This window comes from Onychostoma macrolepis, chromosome 22 (assembly GCF_012432095.1).
Source record: "Onychostoma macrolepis isolate SWU-2019 chromosome 22, ASM1243209v1, whole genome shotgun sequence".
Taxonomy (NCBI): domain Eukaryota; kingdom Metazoa; phylum Chordata; class Actinopteri; order Cypriniformes; family Cyprinidae; genus Onychostoma; species Onychostoma macrolepis.
This window is the reverse complement of record NC_081176.1, coordinates 9,448,232-9,470,029: the sequence shown is the minus strand read 5'-3', so window position 1 is coordinate 9,470,029 and position 21,798 is coordinate 9,448,232. Positions and strand designations below refer to the sequence as shown.

Below are 21,798 nucleotides of genomic sequence, written 5' to 3'. Positions count from 1 at the left end.
TTTGACAAAATAATTAGAATATTCAAGACATTTCACAGTTATGAGTTACACCATTTAGTCTATAATATAATATTTTCCCAATACTAACCCAAACAGCAAACACAAATCAATATATATTTTTCTCTTGAAAAAGTCATATTCATTTGAATGAAGTAAAACTGATGTCATATTATTATAGATTAGACTGCAATTTAATTTAACACTTACAAATGGTGACATTTCATTCCAAAATAAAGATGAACAATGGACTTTCAGAAAATAAATGCACAAATAGACCCTTTCACAATTACAAAAACGGCATTTGTAATTACTGTATATCCAGTTGAAAATGCTCTGAGTCTTTCACAAGATATTATATTTTAAATGACTCTAGTTTGATTTGTTATACAGTAATGACTAAGAACTTTAAAAAAAAAAAAGTTCCACACAAATGAGGGAAACATATTTACCCATAACAAATATGAAGGAGGAGGAGAAATATTACTAAAGACAGATCTAACTGATTGGTTACTGCACTTTTCATCAATTAAATCAAAATGATCTAAAAACAAATATTTGGAGACTTTACTTACACCAAGTGCCCTGATTTCTGAGCAGAGAAAGTATTTTGACAGAGACAGAGTTCATGACAATAAAGTATATTCTAGAGCTGAAATATGGCACTTAAATTTAAGACATAGCTCATTGATACTCAAAAAACATTATTCAACAGCTGACCGTCCGAAATCAATGTCTAAAATAGTATTTATTTATTGTTTGTGTGATATTTATTCAGAATAAAAAAGGAATGAGGAGAAAAGTAGTTTAAAAATCAAACACCACGTTAAATGGATTTGCCTGCGAACATCAGATTTAAGAGTAAACTGCATCTAAGAAAAAGAAAACGGACAACATCAAGCTGTTTAAATAAATGGTTAGAGGAAATATTCCACATAGAACTACCATTTTTAATAACCTGTTTTAACCAATTTATTTTAAAAGTGCTGTTTGTACTGAGAATGGCATGAAAATTAAGAGAAGCACAATATGATCTTTACAAAGTTTTGCTCCACGGTGTGTGACCTCCTCCTCAACAGATTCCTTCAATTTCCTCAAAGTTAACACTCTTCAGTGGAAATCTCTCACATTTGCTAAGCTTGAGACAGCTCAGATTTTTTTTTTTTTAATTGTGCACTGTAAAAAATAAACTGTTGAGAAAACTTAAAAAGTAAGGCAACATGATGCAGTGAGACATTTGAGTTCTCTCAACAATAGTTCTGCTCAGAAAACATACTTTGTTGAGCCAATGTATATTTGTTTGTTCATGCAATGCTGAGTGTCATATTTTGCGAATAGATTTTTTTTTTGTCACAACAACTGAAACAACAATTACTATCGTTGAGGTAATTTATTTTTATCTGTTTCCTGGAAGAAAAAAAATAATGTTTTAAAAAAAAAAAGTTACCACTTTATCAAGTTTTTGTTTGTTTATGAATAACAAACGTTAATGGTTAAGTTAGTCTAATAAGTAAACAACATCGACTTTGTAAGACAACTTACAAGACTAAAATATCCAGAAAATGGACATAAATGATTGAACATACTCTGGGCCTCAAAACTACACACACTAACCGCAAGTACGATGGCAATCAACAAATGTTAAAAAGATGAGCTCTTTACATCACTTTACAACAAATAACTAACAATAATGATAAAACAACAAAAAAGTTTAAATGAAGTCAGCAAACAGCAAAAAAATAAATAAATTCATATATCAGTAACTGCATAATTTATTCATGCTGCAATGCATGCTGGGAACTCACAAAGCCTTAACGTTTCAACAATATAAAATTCTTTGTTCAGACAACTGTGTTTGACTAGTTGGGACAACATTTGGGGTAATTTTGTTGGTCTGACAAGGGTTTTTGTGTAGTTTCAAGAAAATAGCATTTTTTTAGTATTGGAGACTCAAAAGGTTTCGTAAATTGGAAAATGTGCAATTGCATTTTTTACAGTGTGTAGTTATCAGCCAACAGACAATTTTTTTTGTTCACTTCCAAAAATTATGATACATTGAAAGAAATTCATATTTACATAAGGAGGAACCTGTGTGATGAATAGATAAGCAGTGGAGAGATTGAACAGTTTTGTTTAAAGACCCTAGAAAGAAAAAGATCCACTGGAATTCATAAGTATTTTAGCGGAGCCGCTACACTCTGAGCTCAGGGCTGGAATTGTCTTTCTAAATACTCCCTCCACATTCAAATACTTCACACTACACTTCAAAGATTAAAATCTGAATATTATCCAATTTAAATGTTATAATATTATGGAAAAAAAAATTGTCCATTCTTCAAAGATTGTCCTCATTTGTAAAATTAAAAGTAAAAATGTAAGAACAAACACTTGATGACAAACCAAAACTTTTATTTTAAAATCTAAGACATTAAATTACCATCAATTATCATCATTCATCTGTCAAAACTGCACAATCCATCTTTTATTTACACCGTGTTCCCACTTTGTTTGTTGTAATGAGAGGATTTGTGATTGTTAGCAACAGACACATAGCTAACTTAATATAAAATAAAATAATGTGCATAATGTAAGAGAGATCATGTAAATGTTTTAAGTAACATGGAAATTACACATTGTAGATTTTGTTTATATCTTTTGATACATTTAAGTGCTGCACTTGACAATCACATTTAAACATCTGAATCATTATGGATGAGTTTAATACAAATATTATTAAACTGAAGAGCCAGACAGACTCATCCGAGCTTCTTCCTCCTCTGTTCCAGCTTTAAATTAAACAAAATGATAATTTGAATACTAAAGCAACATTAATCATTCAATATCATGTTTCTAACACATGCTGCATTGTTTCATTGTAAAGTCTGAGTCTCTTCACCTGTATGGATCACATTTACACATTTATCACACATTTCTTTCTCCTCATAGACACAGTAGTGAAGCTCTTCTGTGGATCTTCACCTGATGTTTACTGCTCCTCTCGAGACGACTTCACATTATGATATACAGCATTCATCATCTTTTGGTGATAGAACTCTTTCAGGGATTTTTCGTGATGGATCTCCATCTACACTCTAAGGTGGAGAGAAAATAATCAGAGTTCAGTGGAACAAAGTACAAATTTGTTACTATATTTCAATCACAAGTTTTTTTTTGTTTGTTTGTTTTTTTGGAGTAAAAAAAAGTTACATTAAAATCCTGTAATCAGATTACTTACTGACTATACCTGATTTTGAATACGGATTAAAAAAAAAATAATAAATAAATAAAAATAACAGTATTTGTGTTTTAAATATAATACATTTAGAAAATGTTTATTTTACTTCTCTCGTATCACACCGCCGCGCTCTCACTCGTTTCATTCAAACACAACTGCTATTAGCTTGTGCCTCAGTTACTGACTGTATTTACAACCCGAATTCCGAAAATGTTGGGACTTTAAATTTGAATAAAATGAAAACAAAGAATTTCAAATCACATGAGCCAATATTTTATTCACAATAGAACATATATAACATGTTTAAACTGAGAAATTTTACAATTTTATGCAGAAGATTAGCTCATTTCAAATTGCCTGCTAGAGGTCTCAAAATAGCTGGGACGGGGGCATGTTTACCATGGTGTAGCATCTCCTCTTCATTTCAAAACAGCAAAACAGTTTGAAGACATCTGGGCATCGAGGTTATGAGTTTCTGGAGTTTTGGTGTTGGAATTTGGTCCCATTCCTGCCTGATATAGGTTTCCAGCTGTTGAAGAGTTTGTGGTCATCTTTGACATTTTTATGTTTTGTTTAATGATGCGCCAAATGTTCTCTATAGGTGAAAGATCTGGACTGCAGGCAGGCCAATTCAGCACCCGGACTCTGTGTTTACTGACAGTGGTTTCTGGAAGCATTCCTGGGCCCATTTAGTAATGTCATTGGCAGAATCATGCCGATGAGTGATGCGGTGTCATCTGAGGGCCCAAACCATATTCACATATGGCTTTCTTTTTGCATGATAGAGCTTTAGTTGGCATCTGCAGATGTCACGGCGGATTGTGTTTACTGACAGTGGATTCTGGAAGTATTCCTGGGCCCATTTAGTAATGTCAGTGGCAGTGTCGTCTGAGAGCCTGAAGACCATGGGCATCCAACAAAGGTCTTCAGTCTTGTCCCTTACGCACAGAGATTTCTCCAGTTTCTCTGAATCTTTTGATGATGTTATGCACTGTAGATGTTGCAAAGCCTTTGTAATTTGACGTTGAGGAACGTTGTTTTTAAAATATTCCACAATTGTTTTACGCACTTTCACAGATTGGAGAGCCTCTGCCCATCTTTACTTCTGAGAGACTCTGCCTCTATAAGACATCCCTTTTATAGCTAATCATGTTACAGACCTGATGTCAATTAAGTAAATTAGTTGTTATATGTTCTCCCAGCTGATTTTTTTTCAAAATGTATTGCTTTTTCAGCCCTTTTTTGCCCCCGTGCCAACTTTTTTGAGACCTGTAGCAGGCATCAAATTTGAAATGAGCTCATTTAGTGGATAAGTGTAAAATTTCTGTTTAAACAATTTTTATGTTCTCTATGTAAAATACTGGCTCACGTAATTTGAAAGTCTTTTAATTTTATTAATTTAAAAACTGTCCCAACATTTCCGGAATTCGGGTCGTACCACCAAACCAAACCTGAGGAGATTCATGTTAATAGTAGGCTTGCAGAGACATTGTTAAAAGTGTGTCTTGTTAAAGATATTGCTAATTGACGAGAAGTGTTTAGCTGAATCTAAATTCACCCCCCTATACCCTCATTCACTATTCCCTACATTAGGACCCTTAATACAGTTCAGTTGAAGGACTGAATGAAAACAAGTGAATTTGGACACTGAGTGCACTGGAAAAACTGCTGCTTTTGCGTAGTTTGTGCTGCTGTGAAACTGCAAATTTCCAATTTGCTCCAGTATGAAATGAAATTATGTATAAACCCTAATTAATTGATTTAATAATCAATTTACAATGAATTTATATCTGTATTGAATTACGCTGTGGATGAGCACTTTGTAAAATGGATGGATGATTCAGCTGCGGGTGCCATCTTCTGGCGAGACACAGGAATTCATTCAGTGCGTGACTCTCACAGTGCATTATGGGTATTATTTAGCCATTGGACATACATCAGTTGTACACTCATTGCTGCTGTGCATTGTGGGATTGAATGAGTGCACTCGATAATGTTCACTAAGGTTTCGGACAAAATGGCTGTCCCCTCAAAAAGTGCCCTATTTAAGGCTTTGACGTTGAGGCTCTCTCAACGTCAAACACAAAAAGTTTTCTCAAATAACATTGTATGTCCTCATCTTTATTTATGTTGTGAAAAGATGTGTAATTAATGATATGTAGCATCTGGACCAATCAGACACACAATTTTGCATTTGATTTAACAAATCAATTAGTTATTAGACTAACTAGACTAGTCACAGATCCCTCACCCAATACACATATTGGATGCTAGTATGTCTGTCATTGCCTCCAGGCCCCCGGTTCCATGGCAAACAATCTGATAACACTTGTTTTATTGCTCAAAGGAATGCGGGAAGAACATTCACTTCATATCTAGGGTTGGGTACCGAACTCGGTACTTTTAAGGGTACCGACCGAATTGCGTCGGTACTACAGAGTATCGATTCACACTAAATTTCGGGACCTGAGAACGCATTTGGGCGCATGAGAGAGAGACATGATGTCACCACTACAACTCTTTAAAACACAACACATGGTAAACCGAAATGTTCTGAAGTGTGCTTAAATTTCTAGGGTCATGGTTTCCGAGAAGACGCGGACAGGATGGCGGAGTCCATTCATAAAAACTGAATTTACTCTATAGCGCGGAATGCCATGGAATTCGTCAAGTTTTGGATGAATAAAAGAATGTCTGTCACTTAATTCGATTCGCGATATGAACTAGTGTATGTGAATATTAAAACGCAAAAAGACGTTTAAATATGAATCCTGCATGTTCCGTTATCCTCGGTATGTATGAATGGCGGAGACGCGGTTTCGTTTACTACACAAATACCGAAGCACACGTGACCTCGCGGTGATTTTCTCTGCATCTCACTACATGAACACATGAACTTACAGGCTGTTAGAGTCACTTCATGAGAATTTTACCGTTACATTTGAGAAAACCAGCATATCATATTGTACACACACACTTCACGGCAACCTGTCAAAATAAAAGTGCGGTTTAACATGTAACAGAAATATATTGCTCTTGTATGATCTTTATATATTCCACTTACTGAAAAAATTAAATAAAACAATTAAATGAAAAAAAAAAATTACTACAACCACATTAATAACTTAATTGTGAAAAAAAAAATATTATTAGAACTTTTTTAAAGGAATATTCACACAATTTTTCTACCATGTATTAATTTTAACAGTAAACCTCTGTTAGTTTGCCAAAAAATAAAAGGGTTTCATTTTCATTTGATTAAAAATAAATAAATGTTTAATGCCTTCATTTTATTATCAGAAAAAATAAAACACAATGTCTGGAAGAAAAAAAAAATTCTAGGGCCCTATTGTTAAAAATGTTGAAATTGAGAGTTTTGGACTTATTTTTTCACTGAAATAAATGTTTTTTGTTATTACACAGAGAGTAAAGTACCGAAAAAAGGTACCGTTGGGTATCGGTACCGAATTTCAGGTACCGGTACCGGTACCGATACCGGTTCAAATGTGAACGGTACCCAACCCTATTCATATCCCCTTAGACATTAGGCCATACAAATGGACTCTTTTCTAATTAATTCATAGAAAAACCCTTCTTTGAATGAACACGCATATCTTTAGGTCATTGTGTATATTATTACTGTTCTTGTATACGTTCTTGTGTACTGTATTCTGTTTTATGCATGCTTATGATAGAACACTAGTTAATATTAACTCACTTATACTATGTTAGGTCTCTATCAATTCGTCTTCGGATGATCTAATTGAGAGTGTATATTATGACAATACCTATGCAACATATAAGTGTTCTAGGAATCTTTAATAGTTTGTATATCAACTTCCAATCCAGTTCATATGCAAATTATTATACATGGAGACAAAGAATCATACATTTTCCCTCCACAAGATCAAGTCACCATAGGCTCTTTGACTCCCCAGAGGTGTGACCTCTATAGCAGATAAAGCTCTCACTTCAGTGACGCCCCTGGGCAGTCTGCTGATCTTTTAGATTCTGAGATGAGGATGTGAGCTAGAACTCTTCTGGACCCTTAAGTTTTTGTGCCAGGCCTCTCTTTCTTAGCTCTTTTTCACTCTCTACCTGGGAAGGAACTCCCAGTCACCACCGAGCCAGAATAACATCTGTTGGAATTCATCACTCACGTTCAACCTGGAAGAACGTGATCGCGAGTCCAAAACCTTGAAACCATCAAGACTTTTCATCCGAGACTGCATTCCGGACACTCGCCAACGACCAAGGAAGTGCAAGTATCGTACATCTAACTAAACTAAACAGAGGTTTAGTATAAGTTATAGACCCCGTTATAAACGGCACTGATGGTTTTACTCAGGTGGTTAACTGACTCTTTCCATAACTGCAGTCTCTGGTTTCTCTAATGGCTTCATTCATCCACTTTAGCTCCCTTTTGTATGTACGCGTGAGTGTATGTCTTTTTGTTTGTTGTTTAGATTAGTTATGCGTGTTAGCGTTTAGTTAATAAAAGTTGTGTGCACGGATTACATGAGTTTCTGGTTCTGCCTTGCAAATTCTGTCTCTTTACAATTTTGATCCTCGCTACATGGAAATATCCTTTCTTAGAGTTGATATGAACTTATACTGAATGATCAGTTGATGGCTATTTAATTCTGCTACAGTTATTACTGTCAGCTGATATAAATAATTGTAATTAATCATAATTTATTTATATACAATTCCCTTTTAAGCTAATATGCTACAGATACAACCCCAGATAGCACATGCACATCTGCAAGATTTCTGTTATAGATGGCTTCATCTTGAAAGCATCTGCTGTGTACAAACTGTTTATATATATTCATACAGAGACTGTACATTAAGTCTTAAATGGCCGTCTTGTCTGAACTTCCAGGTTCAGAGCTGTTTGTTAGGAACTGTTTTTCTTTGCGGAAGCTTTGCGTTTAAAGAGCTAAAAATATTTAAACTCAAATGAATAATGTGCGTCTAATTATTCACTTATGTGGCAAGAAAGCATATAATAAGTTGGATAATGCACATCCAGCCGGATTATTTCTATTTATTCTGTGATAAGCGGCTGGATGTACATTATCCCTTACATAAAGTGTAAAGTAATGTGACGTGTTGCTTGTCAAAGTAAAAACACACAAGAGACAGAGACATTGATCATGTGATGCTGGATGACTGTGAGCTGAAGCTGGAATCTGCTCTGATTTTACCAGCGTTTTCCTACAATCTTACCAAATCTATTTCAAACTGTAATAATTCACTATTACTGATGTAATTAATAAAGCAGCTGTTGCTGTATAAAGCTGTGACAGTGCGCTTTTGATCTCTTCCTTCCTTTTCATTCTTACACAAACCCTTTAAAATAAAGCTTAATGATAATTTGATAATCACTTTTCACAAATATTTGAAAGTATATATTTGTCCACATATCAGAGGTAAATTAATCTCTTTAATATCACCAAGTGAAGTTTACTCACCTCAGTTCACAGTCTGAGTCTCGTAGCACATCAGTGAGCTTCTGCTTTGAGTCTCCAATCATATTACCACTCAGATCAAGCTCTTTTAGAAACTGCAGTCCTTTTGTGTTTGTCAAAGACTGAGTTAAAGAAGAAACATCTGTAATGCCACAGTCATGAAGACTAGAAACAAACAAACAGAGGAAGAGAGAGCATCTTACAAACAAATCATTAAGGTGAAGAATTTTTTTCACAAATATAATGTGAACTCAGACTCATCATGAGATATTGAGTATAAAGTGTTTTGGTTTGAAATGCTGAAGTGATTTTAATCATTTTGATTCTTGTATGTGAATGTTACTGACCTCAATCTCTCCAGGTTACAGTGTGAATCCTTCAGTACGTCACATAAGTGATTCACTCCTGTGTTTTTTATTTGATTCACACTGAGGTCCAGTTCTCTCAGGTGTGATGGGTTTGATTTCAGAGCTGAAGTCAGGATGAGACACTGTTTCTCTGTAATACTGCATCTCCACAGACTGAAGAAAGAAAGAGAAAAGGCAATGAATCATATCCATGTAAAGTTTATGTGTGAATGAATACACAAGTAAATGACATAAGGTCAAAAAATTAATTATGCTTATTTAATTTTACTAAAAGTTTTTATAATTTAACTTATTTCACTCAAATTAAAATTGCTTAGTTGGGTCAACACAATTTAGCTGGTTTACATGAATTTACACTAGTTTGGGTTAACTCAACTTTAGTACATTTGTCAAACAAAATCTTATGTGGGAACAAATAATTATTTATTTACTGAGGTATTATTATTATTATTATTATTACTATTATTTTTTCCTTGTTTTAAACAAGCAGTTTCACTTATAAACATACACAATGAACAAATACAAAAAAACAAACAAACAAAAAAAAATGCTGTCAGTACTGACTTTTCAATAGCTATTACTCACTACATGTCACAGTCTAAGCACAAACACCACTCTTCTGCATAATAGCAACCAACAAAATTCAAAAACATTACAGAAACTGTCCAACATAACTGAACATTAAACACTAACATGTATGTAAAAACATAAAATAACACTTCATCCCTAAATTTACAATCATGCAGTTCCTTGCAAATCATGCTGGGAACTACAAATCCACTGCTCAGTTACGTCAACAAAAAAATATGAATGTAGTTTCAACAAATAAATTAAATACATTTCAATTTTAAATATATTAGGTAGAGTTAACAATGAAATTGTTACATAATGCTCAAAAACGTTACTTTAGTTCATTTTAATTAAAATGAAAAAAAAAAAATTGTGTACAGTCACAATTACACACAAACCACTTAAACTGAACAGTAATATTTAATCTCACTGTAACTGCTGTAGAGTATAATGATACTAACACTAGTTTCTCCAGCTTGAATTGTGGGTTCATCAGTAGATCACTGAGGTTTTTCACTCCAGAGTCTCCCAATTTATTCCCGCTCAGGTCCAGTTCTCTCAGGTGTGATGGGTTTGATTTCAGAACTGAAGTAAGGATGAGACACTGTTTCTCTGTAATACTGCATCCAAATAGACTGAAGAAAGAAAGAGAAAAGAATGAATCAGACACGTTATGTTCATGTGAGAGTAATTCATCATGTGTTAAAGGAACACTCCACTTTTTTTGGAAATAGGCTCATTCTCCAACTCCCCCAGAGTTAATAAGTTGAGTTTTACCGTTTTTGAATCCATTCGGCCGATCTCCGGGTCTGGCGATAGCACTTTTAGCATAGATCATTGAATCCTGTTAGACCAGTAGCATCGCGTTCAAAAATGACCAAAGAGTTTCGATAGTTTTCCTATTTAAAACTTGACTCTTCTGTAGTTATATCGTGTACTAAGACCGGCGGAAAATGAAAAGTTGCGATTTTCTAGTCCGATTTGGCTAGGAACTATACTCTCATTCTGGCGTAATAATCAAGGAACTTTGCTGCCGTAACATGGCCGCAGCAAGTCAAGTCACCTTTATTTATATAATATCACTGCGCATCATATCAGCCTAGAAAATCGCAACTTTTCATTTTCCACCGGTCTTAGTACACGATATAACTACAGAAGAGTCAAGTTTTAAATAGGAAAACTATCGAAACTCTTTGGTCATTTTTGAACGCGATGCTACTGGTCTAATAGGATTCAATGATCTATGCTAAGCTATGCTAAAAGTGCTATCGCCAGATCCGGAGATCGGCTGAATGGATTCAAAAACGGTAAAACTCAACTTATTAACTCTGGGGGAGTTGGAGAATGAGCCTATTTCCAAAAAAAGTGGAGTGTTCCTTTAACACCATACAGTCCAATAATTAGAACAATGCCATATATTGTTATTATAAGACCATAAAAAAACCCAGAAGAAACAAAGATTAACAAAGTAGATTAAGATATAGGATCAACTATAGAACCACTTAAAAAAAATAACATTAAAAATGTGAAAATTGAGTTTAAATGCGAGAAATCAAGAAAATTCTGTTTCTGAATTACAATTTACCTAAATAAATTTTAGGAGTATTTTATCATCAATAAATAACACTTTTTTTTTTTTTTTTTGCGCAACTGTCACTCTTTATAATAGAGTATGTCTGAGTGGATGTGGAAAAGAAAAAAAAAAAAATGTATGGCAGGATTTAATTTGGTCCATTAACGATTAATTAGATTGCTGTCATTTGTTATTCCTGTGATTGACAGATTTTCCTGCTCCATCATCAGAGGAGAGAAGAGATGTTGTTGTGAGGGACAAGGAAAGTTATTTAGATGAAAGATCAGGAGGGCACATAAATTAGAAATGCATTATGTGCACGGATAAATCATTTTAGCGCTACAATATTCCATAAAAAAATAATAACGGTCAACTTTAATTTCATGGTGACTTTATGAAAGTAAACCATAAACTTTAAAACACACTGTAATCGCTGTAGAGCAGGGCCTGAGTTAGACTCATTTTCAGCCCTGGAGTTTCATGCCTTTACACCGGTCCACTTTGTTTTTTGTTTTTCTTTTGTACTGGCCTTTTCCGGTGCCACCATTGCGCTTTCTATTATACATTTTCTATCTATTATTTTTTGCTCTCATATTTCCAACAACGTTTTTATTGTTGAGCAAGGTGCCACTGTCAGGGGAGTGAAAAGATAATTACATCATCATTGCCAATTAACTTCAGAAATGGAAAATAAAGGACAATTGTGATTCTTTGTCTTATTCTTTAAGAAAATAGTGTTTATTCTTGTAGAAAATAAGTGTTTATTCTTTAAAAAAAACAAGGGACAGAATAAGGGACGTTCCAAATATTTGTACTGTACCATAAATGTAGGCCTAAGTCTGCCTGCAGTTAAAAAGTTCTCAGAAATAAAATCACAATTGTTTTGCTTAACCTATTTATTTACAATTACTCTAAAAATAATTTTAACGTCATACAAAAAATGTCATCGGCCTGAATAAATTGTACCAATATGGAATTGTGACTTCACACCATAGACTGTAAAAAAGAATAACAAAAATAAATAAAAAAATTAATTAAAAAAATGGACGTAGTCTCCGTGACGTCACTCGTAGGTTTCTGAAAAACATTTTTGAAGCTCAAAGTGGGTGGAGATGGCCCGTCGCCATCTTGACTGTGCGTCACTCCCGGATAATCGAAAATGGGCAAAAGGCGGGATGTGGGTGGAGCTGGTTGCTGAAACCATGCCCGCCAAGCGTGACAGTGGTTACGCCCTTAATTATGCAGAACTTTAAGGCTTGATATAATTTAAATGGACGAGTTATAAAAAGATTCACCCCCCTCACACTTGTCATGAAGGTCAAAATTAGCTATATAGACCAAAATCATTTTTTGAACCAGGCTGTAAACATGTTTTTTTTTTTGCTGTAAAGTTGGGCATTTTAACATTGGGAGGTCTATGGGATTGACTCCCTTTTGCAGCCAGCCTCCAGCGACCAATCGATGAATTGCTGTTTTAGTCACTTCCGTGAAGGTTTCAGGAGAGAGAGCGGGAGGTTGCCACTTACTTCACACGTGTAATTTAGGAGGTGGAGATACTGTGAAATTACAAATGGCATGAAATTTGAAAGCATAACAACTGAAAGTCTATGAAACATCGGTCAATCAAGCAAGCATTTTTTTAAACAATGGCACTTAAAGTTCTGTACTCAAATATTATTGCAACTATAGCCTTTGAATGAATGAAAATGCATATTTTGAGACTCAAGAAATCTTAGAGAGAGTGGGCCGCTTCTGGTGCTTGGATTTGTACTTCAATAATGAGGTCCAAGTTTAAGAATAGCCTATGCTAGAAGCAATTTTTTTGTAATGCATTTTTCCCCTCTCTATTTAACAGCATTAACTACAATGAAAGACATCTTCCCTCAGGTAGATTAAATGTTTTCCTGTTGTGCTGGATGTTGGTCTCATGATCAATAAGTTGTTTGCATTCGCCCAAACTGATTTTGCAAAATAAAAAAGCAGACGGTGAAGGGTGCAGTTAGTGCGAGCAGCCGGCAGAGGATTCCGCTTGGTCTTAAAGCCTTCCTCAAACGCCTACGTTCACAAATAAAACAATGATTTGTGCAAAAAGAACAATTAGTTATCAATTGAAAATTTGTTACTGATATGGTCTGGTTAAAATAATAATATGAGCTGTGAGAAAATAATAAATAAAAAGAGCGGGGCTTCTATGAGTGCAGGCAGCCTAGGAACAGCATAGTTCAACCCAGTGGCATGACAACACCAGCCCTCGCGGCAAAAAAACTGACCGGCCCACCAGGAATCCTCCCAGTGCTCCTGATTAGCCAATCCTGGCCTGCTGTAGAGTATAATGATACTAACACTAGTTTCTCCAGCTTGAATTGTGGGTTCATCAGTAGATCACTGAGGTTTTTCACTCCAGAGTCTCCTAGTTTATTCCCGCTCAGGTTCAGTTCTCTCAAGTGTGATGGGTTTGATTTCAGAGCTGAAGTCACAGCAGAAAAACTTTCATCTGTCATTTCACAGCTGCTTAACCTACATTGAGAGAAAACGAGAAATGGCACACTTCATTTGGTTTCATTTAAATAAAACTATATTTTATTATTTTATGTGAATTTTACTGACCTCAATCTCTCCAGTTTACAGTGTGAATCCTTCAGTACGTCACATAAGTGATTCACTCCTGTGTTTTTTATTTTATTCCCACTGAGGTCCAGTTCTCTCAGGTGTGACGGGTTTGATTTCAGAGCTGAAGTCAGGATGAGACACTGTTTCTCTGTAATACTGCAATAAAACAGACTAAAGACAGAGAGAGAAAAGACAATGAATCAGACGTGTGTGAGTTAAATTAATCATGAGTAACCACCATATAGTGCAATACATAAAATACTGCTAAAACCTGAAAATTAAGTAAATAAATAATCATACAGCCATAAACAAAACTAGGATTTGAGGATACTGGTTGTATTTCAAGTCTGGAGAATCTTTAGTCAGACCAAAAAAAAAAAAAAAAAAAAAAAATAGGTTTGTGATTTGTAATGCAATTAAGATACAGGATCAACAATATAACCACTTTAAAATAATATTACAAATGAGTAACAAATCAAGAAAATTGTTCATAAGTCAAAATTTTCTAAAAGACATTGCAAGTTCCCTATCGAAAGGTAACTCTCGTTGTGTCGTCATTTGATGACTGCTTATGGGGAAACTCCTGTTCACTTTTACAGCCGATACTTCCTTGTTCCCAAGAAAGACGGTGGGCTCAGACCAATTTTCAATTTCAGACATCTGAATCGGGCTCTCATGCAACGGCCGTTCAGTTTGTTAACTTTGAAACAGATCCTCTCGCAAATGCATCCCGAGGACTGGCTTCTGTCTGTGGATCTGAAAGACGCTTACTTTCATATCCGAACAGTGCCCCGTCACATACCTTTTTTGAGATTTGCTTTCGAGGGAGTGGCCTATCAGTATACGGTCCTTCCATTGGACAGTCTCTGGTCCACGCACTTTTACGAAGTGCTCAGAGACAGATGGGAATCCGCATACTGAACTACCTCGACAACTGGCTAATGTTAGCCGACTCAGAACGGCAATTGATCACTCACAGGCCATTGTTGCTCAACCACCTAGAGCGTTTGGGGTTGAAATGCGAGCTTGGATAACACCGGAATGCTCCCCGACTATCCAGCGAGCGGCGGCGTCTGTCAAGCTGTGGGCTTCACATTTCAGAAGATGCTCGGCCTCATGGCTACCTCCAGCTCAGGCTGGGGCGCTCTACGAGGGCAACCTGGCGTACGTCTCCTGGTCGACCCACGAGCGATGCTTGCATATCATCTGCCTCAAATTCATGGCTGCAGCCTCAGTTGTTCCCCTGGACCTGCTACAAATGCGTCCCCTTCAATATTGGCTAAAAGCCCATGTTTCGTCCCATGCATGGTGCCTAGGCCGCACTTATGTCAAGGTAACCCATCACTGCCTCAAAGCTGTGGCCCCTTAGATAACTCCTCGCCTGTTTTACCATTGGGAACGACCTCCAGGAGGAAGGTGATCACAACAGATGCCTCCAGCTCAGGCTAGGGTGCTCTGTACGAGGGCAACCTGGTGTACGGCTCCTGGTCGACCCACAAGCGACGCCTGCACATCAACTGCCTCGAAATGATGGCTGTTTGTCTGGCCCTAAAGATCTTCCTGCCAACCTTAAAAGGGCATCACGTCCTAGTCCGGTCGGACAACACAACAGTGGTGGCCTACATCATGTAGGGTTTGATACATAAATATAATTTTAATTTAGCTCAAAGGGAATCATTTGTGATTTTATAGGTAATTTGAACAGAATCACTGTTTTGCGGCTGATCACTGAGTCGGCAGCGATTCACTGAACGAGCCGCATAACATCAACTCTGCACTGGATATTAAAATCCAAAATATAGTGAAAACACTATTAATAAGCACAGTAACCAGATCGGCAGATTAAGACATTAACTTGTAAGCACAAAACACAAGATACTTCTCTTTTAAATATAAATACGACTTTATTTATATAAACCTAAGACATAAACTAATCTAACACATGAACACAAGCATTCACACATTCACACGTTGCAGAAAGAGAGAAAGGATGAGAGAATGATAATGTGAAATCCCAAGTTTATAGCAATATGTGCTATCGCATAGACCTGAACAACCATCAATCACTTAATTAACCCTCGCATTGAGTTTCTCAATGAGGCTAAAGTTTATATTAAATGCACCAATTCAGTTAGAATCTGGAGTTGTTTTACTTGCGTTGCCTTGTGTTACAGGGATTCCTTTCTGTCGTCGTTGCAGGAAAGGGGTTTTCCCGAGTTGATTGGCTGGAAGTTCAGTAGTCTTTGAAGTGATGTCTTGGGAAGCCAATGGTTGGGCGTTGGCTGAGGATGGTCTTGGAGTCCGTTGCTGGTTGAAGTTTGAAGCGGGTGCAGTCGGAGCTGGACTTTGCGGCAAACTTAACTTTTGAACACGAGACTCAACGGAAAGAAAAGAAACTAAAGTAAAAGAATAAAATGAGTAACGAGACTAGGTGGTTTTTCTTCTCATCGTGGTGTTAGGTAGCAACTGGCCTGTAGGCCAGAGCACGCTCAAAGAGCGCTAAAACAGCGTCAAAACGCAGTGGCGAGAAGAAGAAGAGGAGAAGGGAAGAAGGGGAGATTTGATGGTGTCCTGAGGTTTTAAACTCGGCTTTTGGACACATCCCATCTGGTGTCTTGACCAATTAGATAGGCTATTATCTTAGCTAGGGTTGTTCCTTCCATCATAAATCAGTATGTTATCAGTCACATGGTCTGAATTTTACACACTCTTGCAAAGTATAATTTTGGATGTGATTTCTATAACCAGAATATGATACATTTGACAAAGAATCAGTTGGAAGAAACGTTTCAAGCTAGAATTGTCAAGCTCATACATACCAAACATGAAAAAAACCTTAAAGTCATTCAATAGTTATTAAAAAGACATACATAATATGTGCTTAAAACATGATAATCTAATGTGTGGGTTACATACATAATATAGTGTTACACCTAGAAATGTCCTTTTAGGATGATTTTATGTGCATATGAAAAAGAAAGTCTCTGTATAGTTCTGTGGAGATCAAAAGACATGTTCTTTGGACAGAGGAATTTCAGTCTCAGTCTTTGTCTTGTATGTGTAGGGGAAAAGTCAATCTAAAGAAGCTTGTGATTTCTCTTGTGGAACATATGTGATGGCCATCTCTTTGACGATTAATCTTGACTATTTACCCCAAATTTGACGATCTCCTTCCTACGTTGGACTTATCAATAAGTGTTCTTTTGTCTTAAATGTTGCAAGCTGTTCTGGAAGAGGCTTGTTGGTTAGGCTTGCTCCAGAAATCGGAGATAGGAATCTTTACGACGTTGTCCTGTTCTCCTGGAATTTCAGCTCCTCATGTTTCGATGTTCTGAATGAATCTTAGTTTTGTCTGACTCGTTCTGACGCTACAATCAACCAACAATGCGTCCTCAGGTCATGTCTCCTTTACAGGATGACTCGATGCCTCTTGCTTTGGGCACAGAAAGAACTCCTCTCACTATGAGCGGTTCATGTGCCAGGCAGACTGAACCAAGGAGCGGATATTTTGTCAAGGAACAATGTAGCTACAGGAGAATGGAATCTACATCCCTAGACGGTTCAGATGATTTGGTCAGTATTCGGCAAGGTAGAGGTCGACCTCTTCGCCTCCGGAGACAACCGTCACTGCCCAACTTATTTTTCAAAGCAGCAGGATGCTCTGGCCCACGATTGGCCCAACACCCGTCTGTATGCCTTCCATCTGATCGCCCCGCTACCCCAGGTTATCAGGCGAATCAGGGAATCAAAATTCTCTCTCCTCCTCATGACCCCCCTCTGGAGTTACCAAGTCTGGTTCCCAGAGATGATCCAGCTGCTGTCTGCAGCACTGTGGTCAATGCCACTGAGGAAAGATCTTCTCTCGCAACTACAGGGCAAGATTTGGCATCCCCAGCCGGAACTGTGGAGCCTTCATGTCTGGCTGCTCGACGGGAGTCTAATCAACTCCTAGCGAGAGTCACAAATACCATTTAAGAGGCTAGAGCTCCATCTACACAACGCCTCTACGCGCTCAAGTGATCAGTCTTCAGTGGCTGGTTTTCAGCACGTAACCAGGATCCATTTATGTGATGTGTCCCACGTGCTAACCCTTCTGCAAGAGCTGCTGGATAAGGGGCGCACTCCCTCCACGCTCAAGGTTTATGTGGCAGCCATTGCGGTGAATCATTCTCTCGAGGCTGGCCGGACTATTGGCAGAAATGACTTGGTCATTAAGTTCCTTAAAGGCGCTCTGTGGTTGAATCCTCCATCATTGGCTCCTAAGACTATGCCAACTTGGGACTTGTTCATAGTACTGGGGGCCCCCAAGGGCCCTCCCTTTGAACTGCTTCAAACAGCCGGCCTAAGGGTCATGACTCTAAAAACCGCTCTGCTTTTGGCCCTAGCACCCGTCAAGCAAGTAGGTGACTTGCAAGCCCTGTCTGTCAGTGCTTTCTGTCTTGAGTTTGGACCCAATGACTGTAAATCGTTCTTCAGACACGCAGCAGCTATGTACCGAAGGTGCTCTCAACTCCGTTTAGAGCCCAGGTGATCTCCCTTCTAGCCCTCCCCGTTGTGGATGGTGAACAGGGACCTAACTTGTTGTGCCCAGTCCGGGCACTACGAGTGTGCTTTGAGCGTTCCAAGTCTTTTAGACAAACAGAGCAGCACTTTGTGTGCTTTGGAGGCTGCTCCACAGGGCTGCCGGTCACAAAGCAAAGACTATCGCACTGAATAGTAGATGCTATCGCCCCGGCTTAGGCCTCAGCGGGCGTGCAATGCCCTATAGGTGTGAGGGTGCATTCCACCAGAGGAATGGCCTCCTCCTGGGCCTGGTCCAGTGGAATCTCTATTGGGGTGATTTGTGCAGCCGCCGGCTGGTCATCGCAGTCTACCTTTATTAGATTCTACAGTTTGGACATTCCTGCCTTGCAGGTACGGGTGTTATCTGTTTAATGTTTACTTTTTTCCCCCCTTCGGGCGGGAAGGGTTATGTCAAGCAGACCTCAGATCGTCCTCGGGTCTCTTTGTAGCTCAGGCTTATGGGTCCCTTGCTGAGTGTGCCTAGGCTGAGCTCACAGAGCAGGTTTAGTTCTGCATCTGCTTATAGCACGGCGTTACTGGATGCGGTTACTCACATAACCTCGGTTCCCTGAGATAAGGGAATGAGCGTTGCGTAACTGGCCGTGCTATAGCTGCATGCGAATCGATGGCTGTCACTTCAGTCTTTGATTCTGACGAAATGGCGCGTTGGGCCAACTCCTGTAGCAGTCCGCCACCCCTTCTGGCGGGCTTGAGCACCATTGGTTTGTGCAGCTACACAAACGGTAACAAATCAGGCTTCAGTAACAGAGTAAACAGGAGTTTCCCCATAAGCAGTCGTCAAATGACGACGCAACGCTCTTTCCTTATCTCAGGGAACCGAGGTTACACGAGTAACCGGAGCGATTGTAGTTTACAGTCAACAAATACAACATTGTGTGATCATATTTTGTTCTTATTGTGATGCATATATGAGTGAAACAAGTGAACAAGGAAAAAATGCAGGTTGGGAACTCAATTTTGATGAAAAGCTGGATAATTGCTGTTTGCTATTGCTGTGATCTCATGTGACTGACAGGTTGAGAAGGAAGAAATGTTTTTTGTGAGGGAAAGGGATAGTTATTTTCATTAAAGATCATAAGGGTACGTTATTTTTTGGAAAAACTATATACGCTGTGCTGGAGGAAATCGTGCTTTCTTAATATTCTTTATAGACCGAGCAACCAACCCCCCCCCCCCCCAATGTAAAGCGCTTTGAGTGCCTAGAAAAGCGCTATACAAATGTAAGGAATTATTATTATTATTATTATTATTATTATTATTAATCACTTCGTTATTTAGGCTCCAATCAATGTTATTTTCATAAACGAAAACTGAAACTAAAACTATTGGTCAAAAAACATTTTTGTAAACTGAAATAAAATTAAAATTTTGAAATAAACTAAAACTAAACGAAACTAACAACAGTAACTGAAAAACTAACGAAAATAAAATAATTAGCAAAAATAAATAATCGTGTTCGTGATTTAATAAGCATTCTGTGCAAGAAAATCGGATCTGTGGCGGTTTAGGGAAACAGATGGCGCTTCATGCACGTGAGCTGCGTCCTAAGCGGCTATTCACAGAGAATGCGTTCTTGCATTTAAAAAACAAGACGCCGGCTATGAAATGGGAAATAACTATAAAATATGAAATGGGATATAATAATGCACACCTTACAACGCACGAACGTTTAAAAGCGTGCTTGACGTGCGAGAACATGAGAGTGCGTTAACAGACACAGAATTAAAAGTTTTGGATGGGCTGATATAGTGAAGAGTCATTTTGTCACGCTTTGCGATTACTATGGTAACGTCTGCCTCGAGTCCATGACACGAGCACCGCCTTGACTGTATAAAACACATCCAAAATGAGAGAAAGTGATAGCCGCGCTATGTTTTCACCGCTGGCCGTGTTGTGTAAAAGGGGCTTTAGAAGAACTGGGATTGGTTGCGTTGCTCATCTGAAGCGCGTGCGCGCTGGAGCGGCTCGTCAAAGTAAAGTGCAAACATCATTTAAATCACCATATCACATTTATTTTTGAGTAGTATGAGGTTTCAAACCATTTTAGATCGTTTCTTCATATTGTGTACGTTCATTGAGGGAGACGGGACATACAGTAGTGTGCACCGGTGGCTCGTATGTGCAAAAAATTCAACAAATTAATGCATTGAAAACAAAGATGGACAAAAATAAAGTTTATAGAGTTTCAGCGACGATTGCAAAGAACATGCCTGCGTCCCAATTTAGGGCAGATAGGGTGCATAGTATGCACATTGGGACGCAGGGCATGTTTCCTCAAATCCAGCACTGGAGGGCCATTGATCTGCAGAATTTAGCTCCATCCCTGATAACTGCCTGATGATGTCTAGTAACTCTGAAAACCTTGATTAACTTGTTTATAAACTATTGACATCTTAAACAAGATTACATCTTTAATATGAATGAACATGAACATGAATGAATAAATTGTATACATAAGCTGCATATATTTTTTTTTTTTCATTATTAAGAGGTTTGCACAAGAGTTAACTGTAAACTGCAAACTGCAAACATTCAACTTTGCTAAAATTAAATGTGTTGGTTTGGTCTACACTGGAAGTGTTCCATTAACTCTGTTAAACTATAATTACTAAAACTGAAACTAAAATATATAAAAACTAAATAGAAATGTCTACACAAAATAAAAACTAAACTAAAACTAACAAAACCATTAATGAAACTAACTAAAACTAAACTGAAATTATAGGCAATTTGAAAACGATATTAAAATAAAAACTAATTTAAAAATTCAAAACTATAATATCCTTGGCTCCAATTACACATTTACTTAAAAATTGCTAAACACAAACTAACATGAGCAGCATCCATTTTTATTTCCGCACAGTGTGCTATGTCTGACGTCACATATTCTGTGCATGCGGGTCACTTCAGGGCCGTATACGGTTCACACGAGACTGATGGCAGTCGCATTTAAATGACAATGTGAACAACAGTGCAAAAAAAAAAAAAAAAAAAATGATTTCAGCAAAAAATCCGATCTGAGCATTAAGACCTGCAGTGTGAACTAAGTCTTACTCTAGTTTCTCCAGCTTGAATTGTGGGCTCATCAGTAGATCACTGAGGTTTTTCACTCCAGAGTCTCCGAGTTTATTCCCACTCAGCTCCAGCTCTCTCAGGTGTGATGGGTTTGATTTCAGAGCTGAAGTCAGAAGAGAACAACAGTCATCTGTCATTTCACAGTATCTTAACCTACATTGAAAGAAAGAGAGAAGATAGAAGAAAACTATTTAATAAAGTAAAATGTCTTGATAAATCTTGATAAAACTTGCACAGTGAATACACTAAAACAACTCAATTGCACATTGGAGGTAAAATGAACAATGCAGTCTTTTTATTATTGCAATATGT

The 21,798-nt window shown here is 37.5% G+C and overlaps 1 protein-coding gene across 6 annotated transcripts in view; it reads right to left on the bottom strand.

Moving 5' to 3' along the window:
- Window positions 1–1,797: 1,797 nt before the first annotated feature.
- The window catches only part of LOC131530154 (ribonuclease inhibitor-like), a 67,346-nt gene continuing 47,345 nt past the window's right edge, over window positions 1,798–21,798 (bottom strand). For 4 of the 6 annotated variants that reach the window (XM_058760286.1, XM_058760288.1, XM_058760289.1 and 1 more), the window contains 7 exons: window positions 21,466–21,639; window positions 13,825–13,998; window positions 13,561–13,734; window positions 10,106–10,279; window positions 9,054–9,227; window positions 8,710–8,871; window positions 1,798–3,089 (listed from right to left, as the gene is read on the bottom strand). In XM_058760286.1, coding sequence (XP_058616269.1) covers window positions 3,083–3,089; window positions 8,710–8,871; window positions 9,054–9,227; window positions 10,106–10,279; window positions 13,561–13,734; window positions 13,825–13,998; window positions 21,466–21,639 — 1,039 coding nt within the window. In that variant the 3' untranslated portion in view covers window positions 1,798–3,082. The remainder of the gene's footprint in view (window positions 3,090–8,709; window positions 8,872–9,053; window positions 9,228–10,105; window positions 10,280–13,560; window positions 13,735–13,824; window positions 13,999–21,465; window positions 21,640–21,798) is intronic. The other 2 variants (XM_058760290.1, XM_058760291.1) reach the window with 2 other exon arrangements.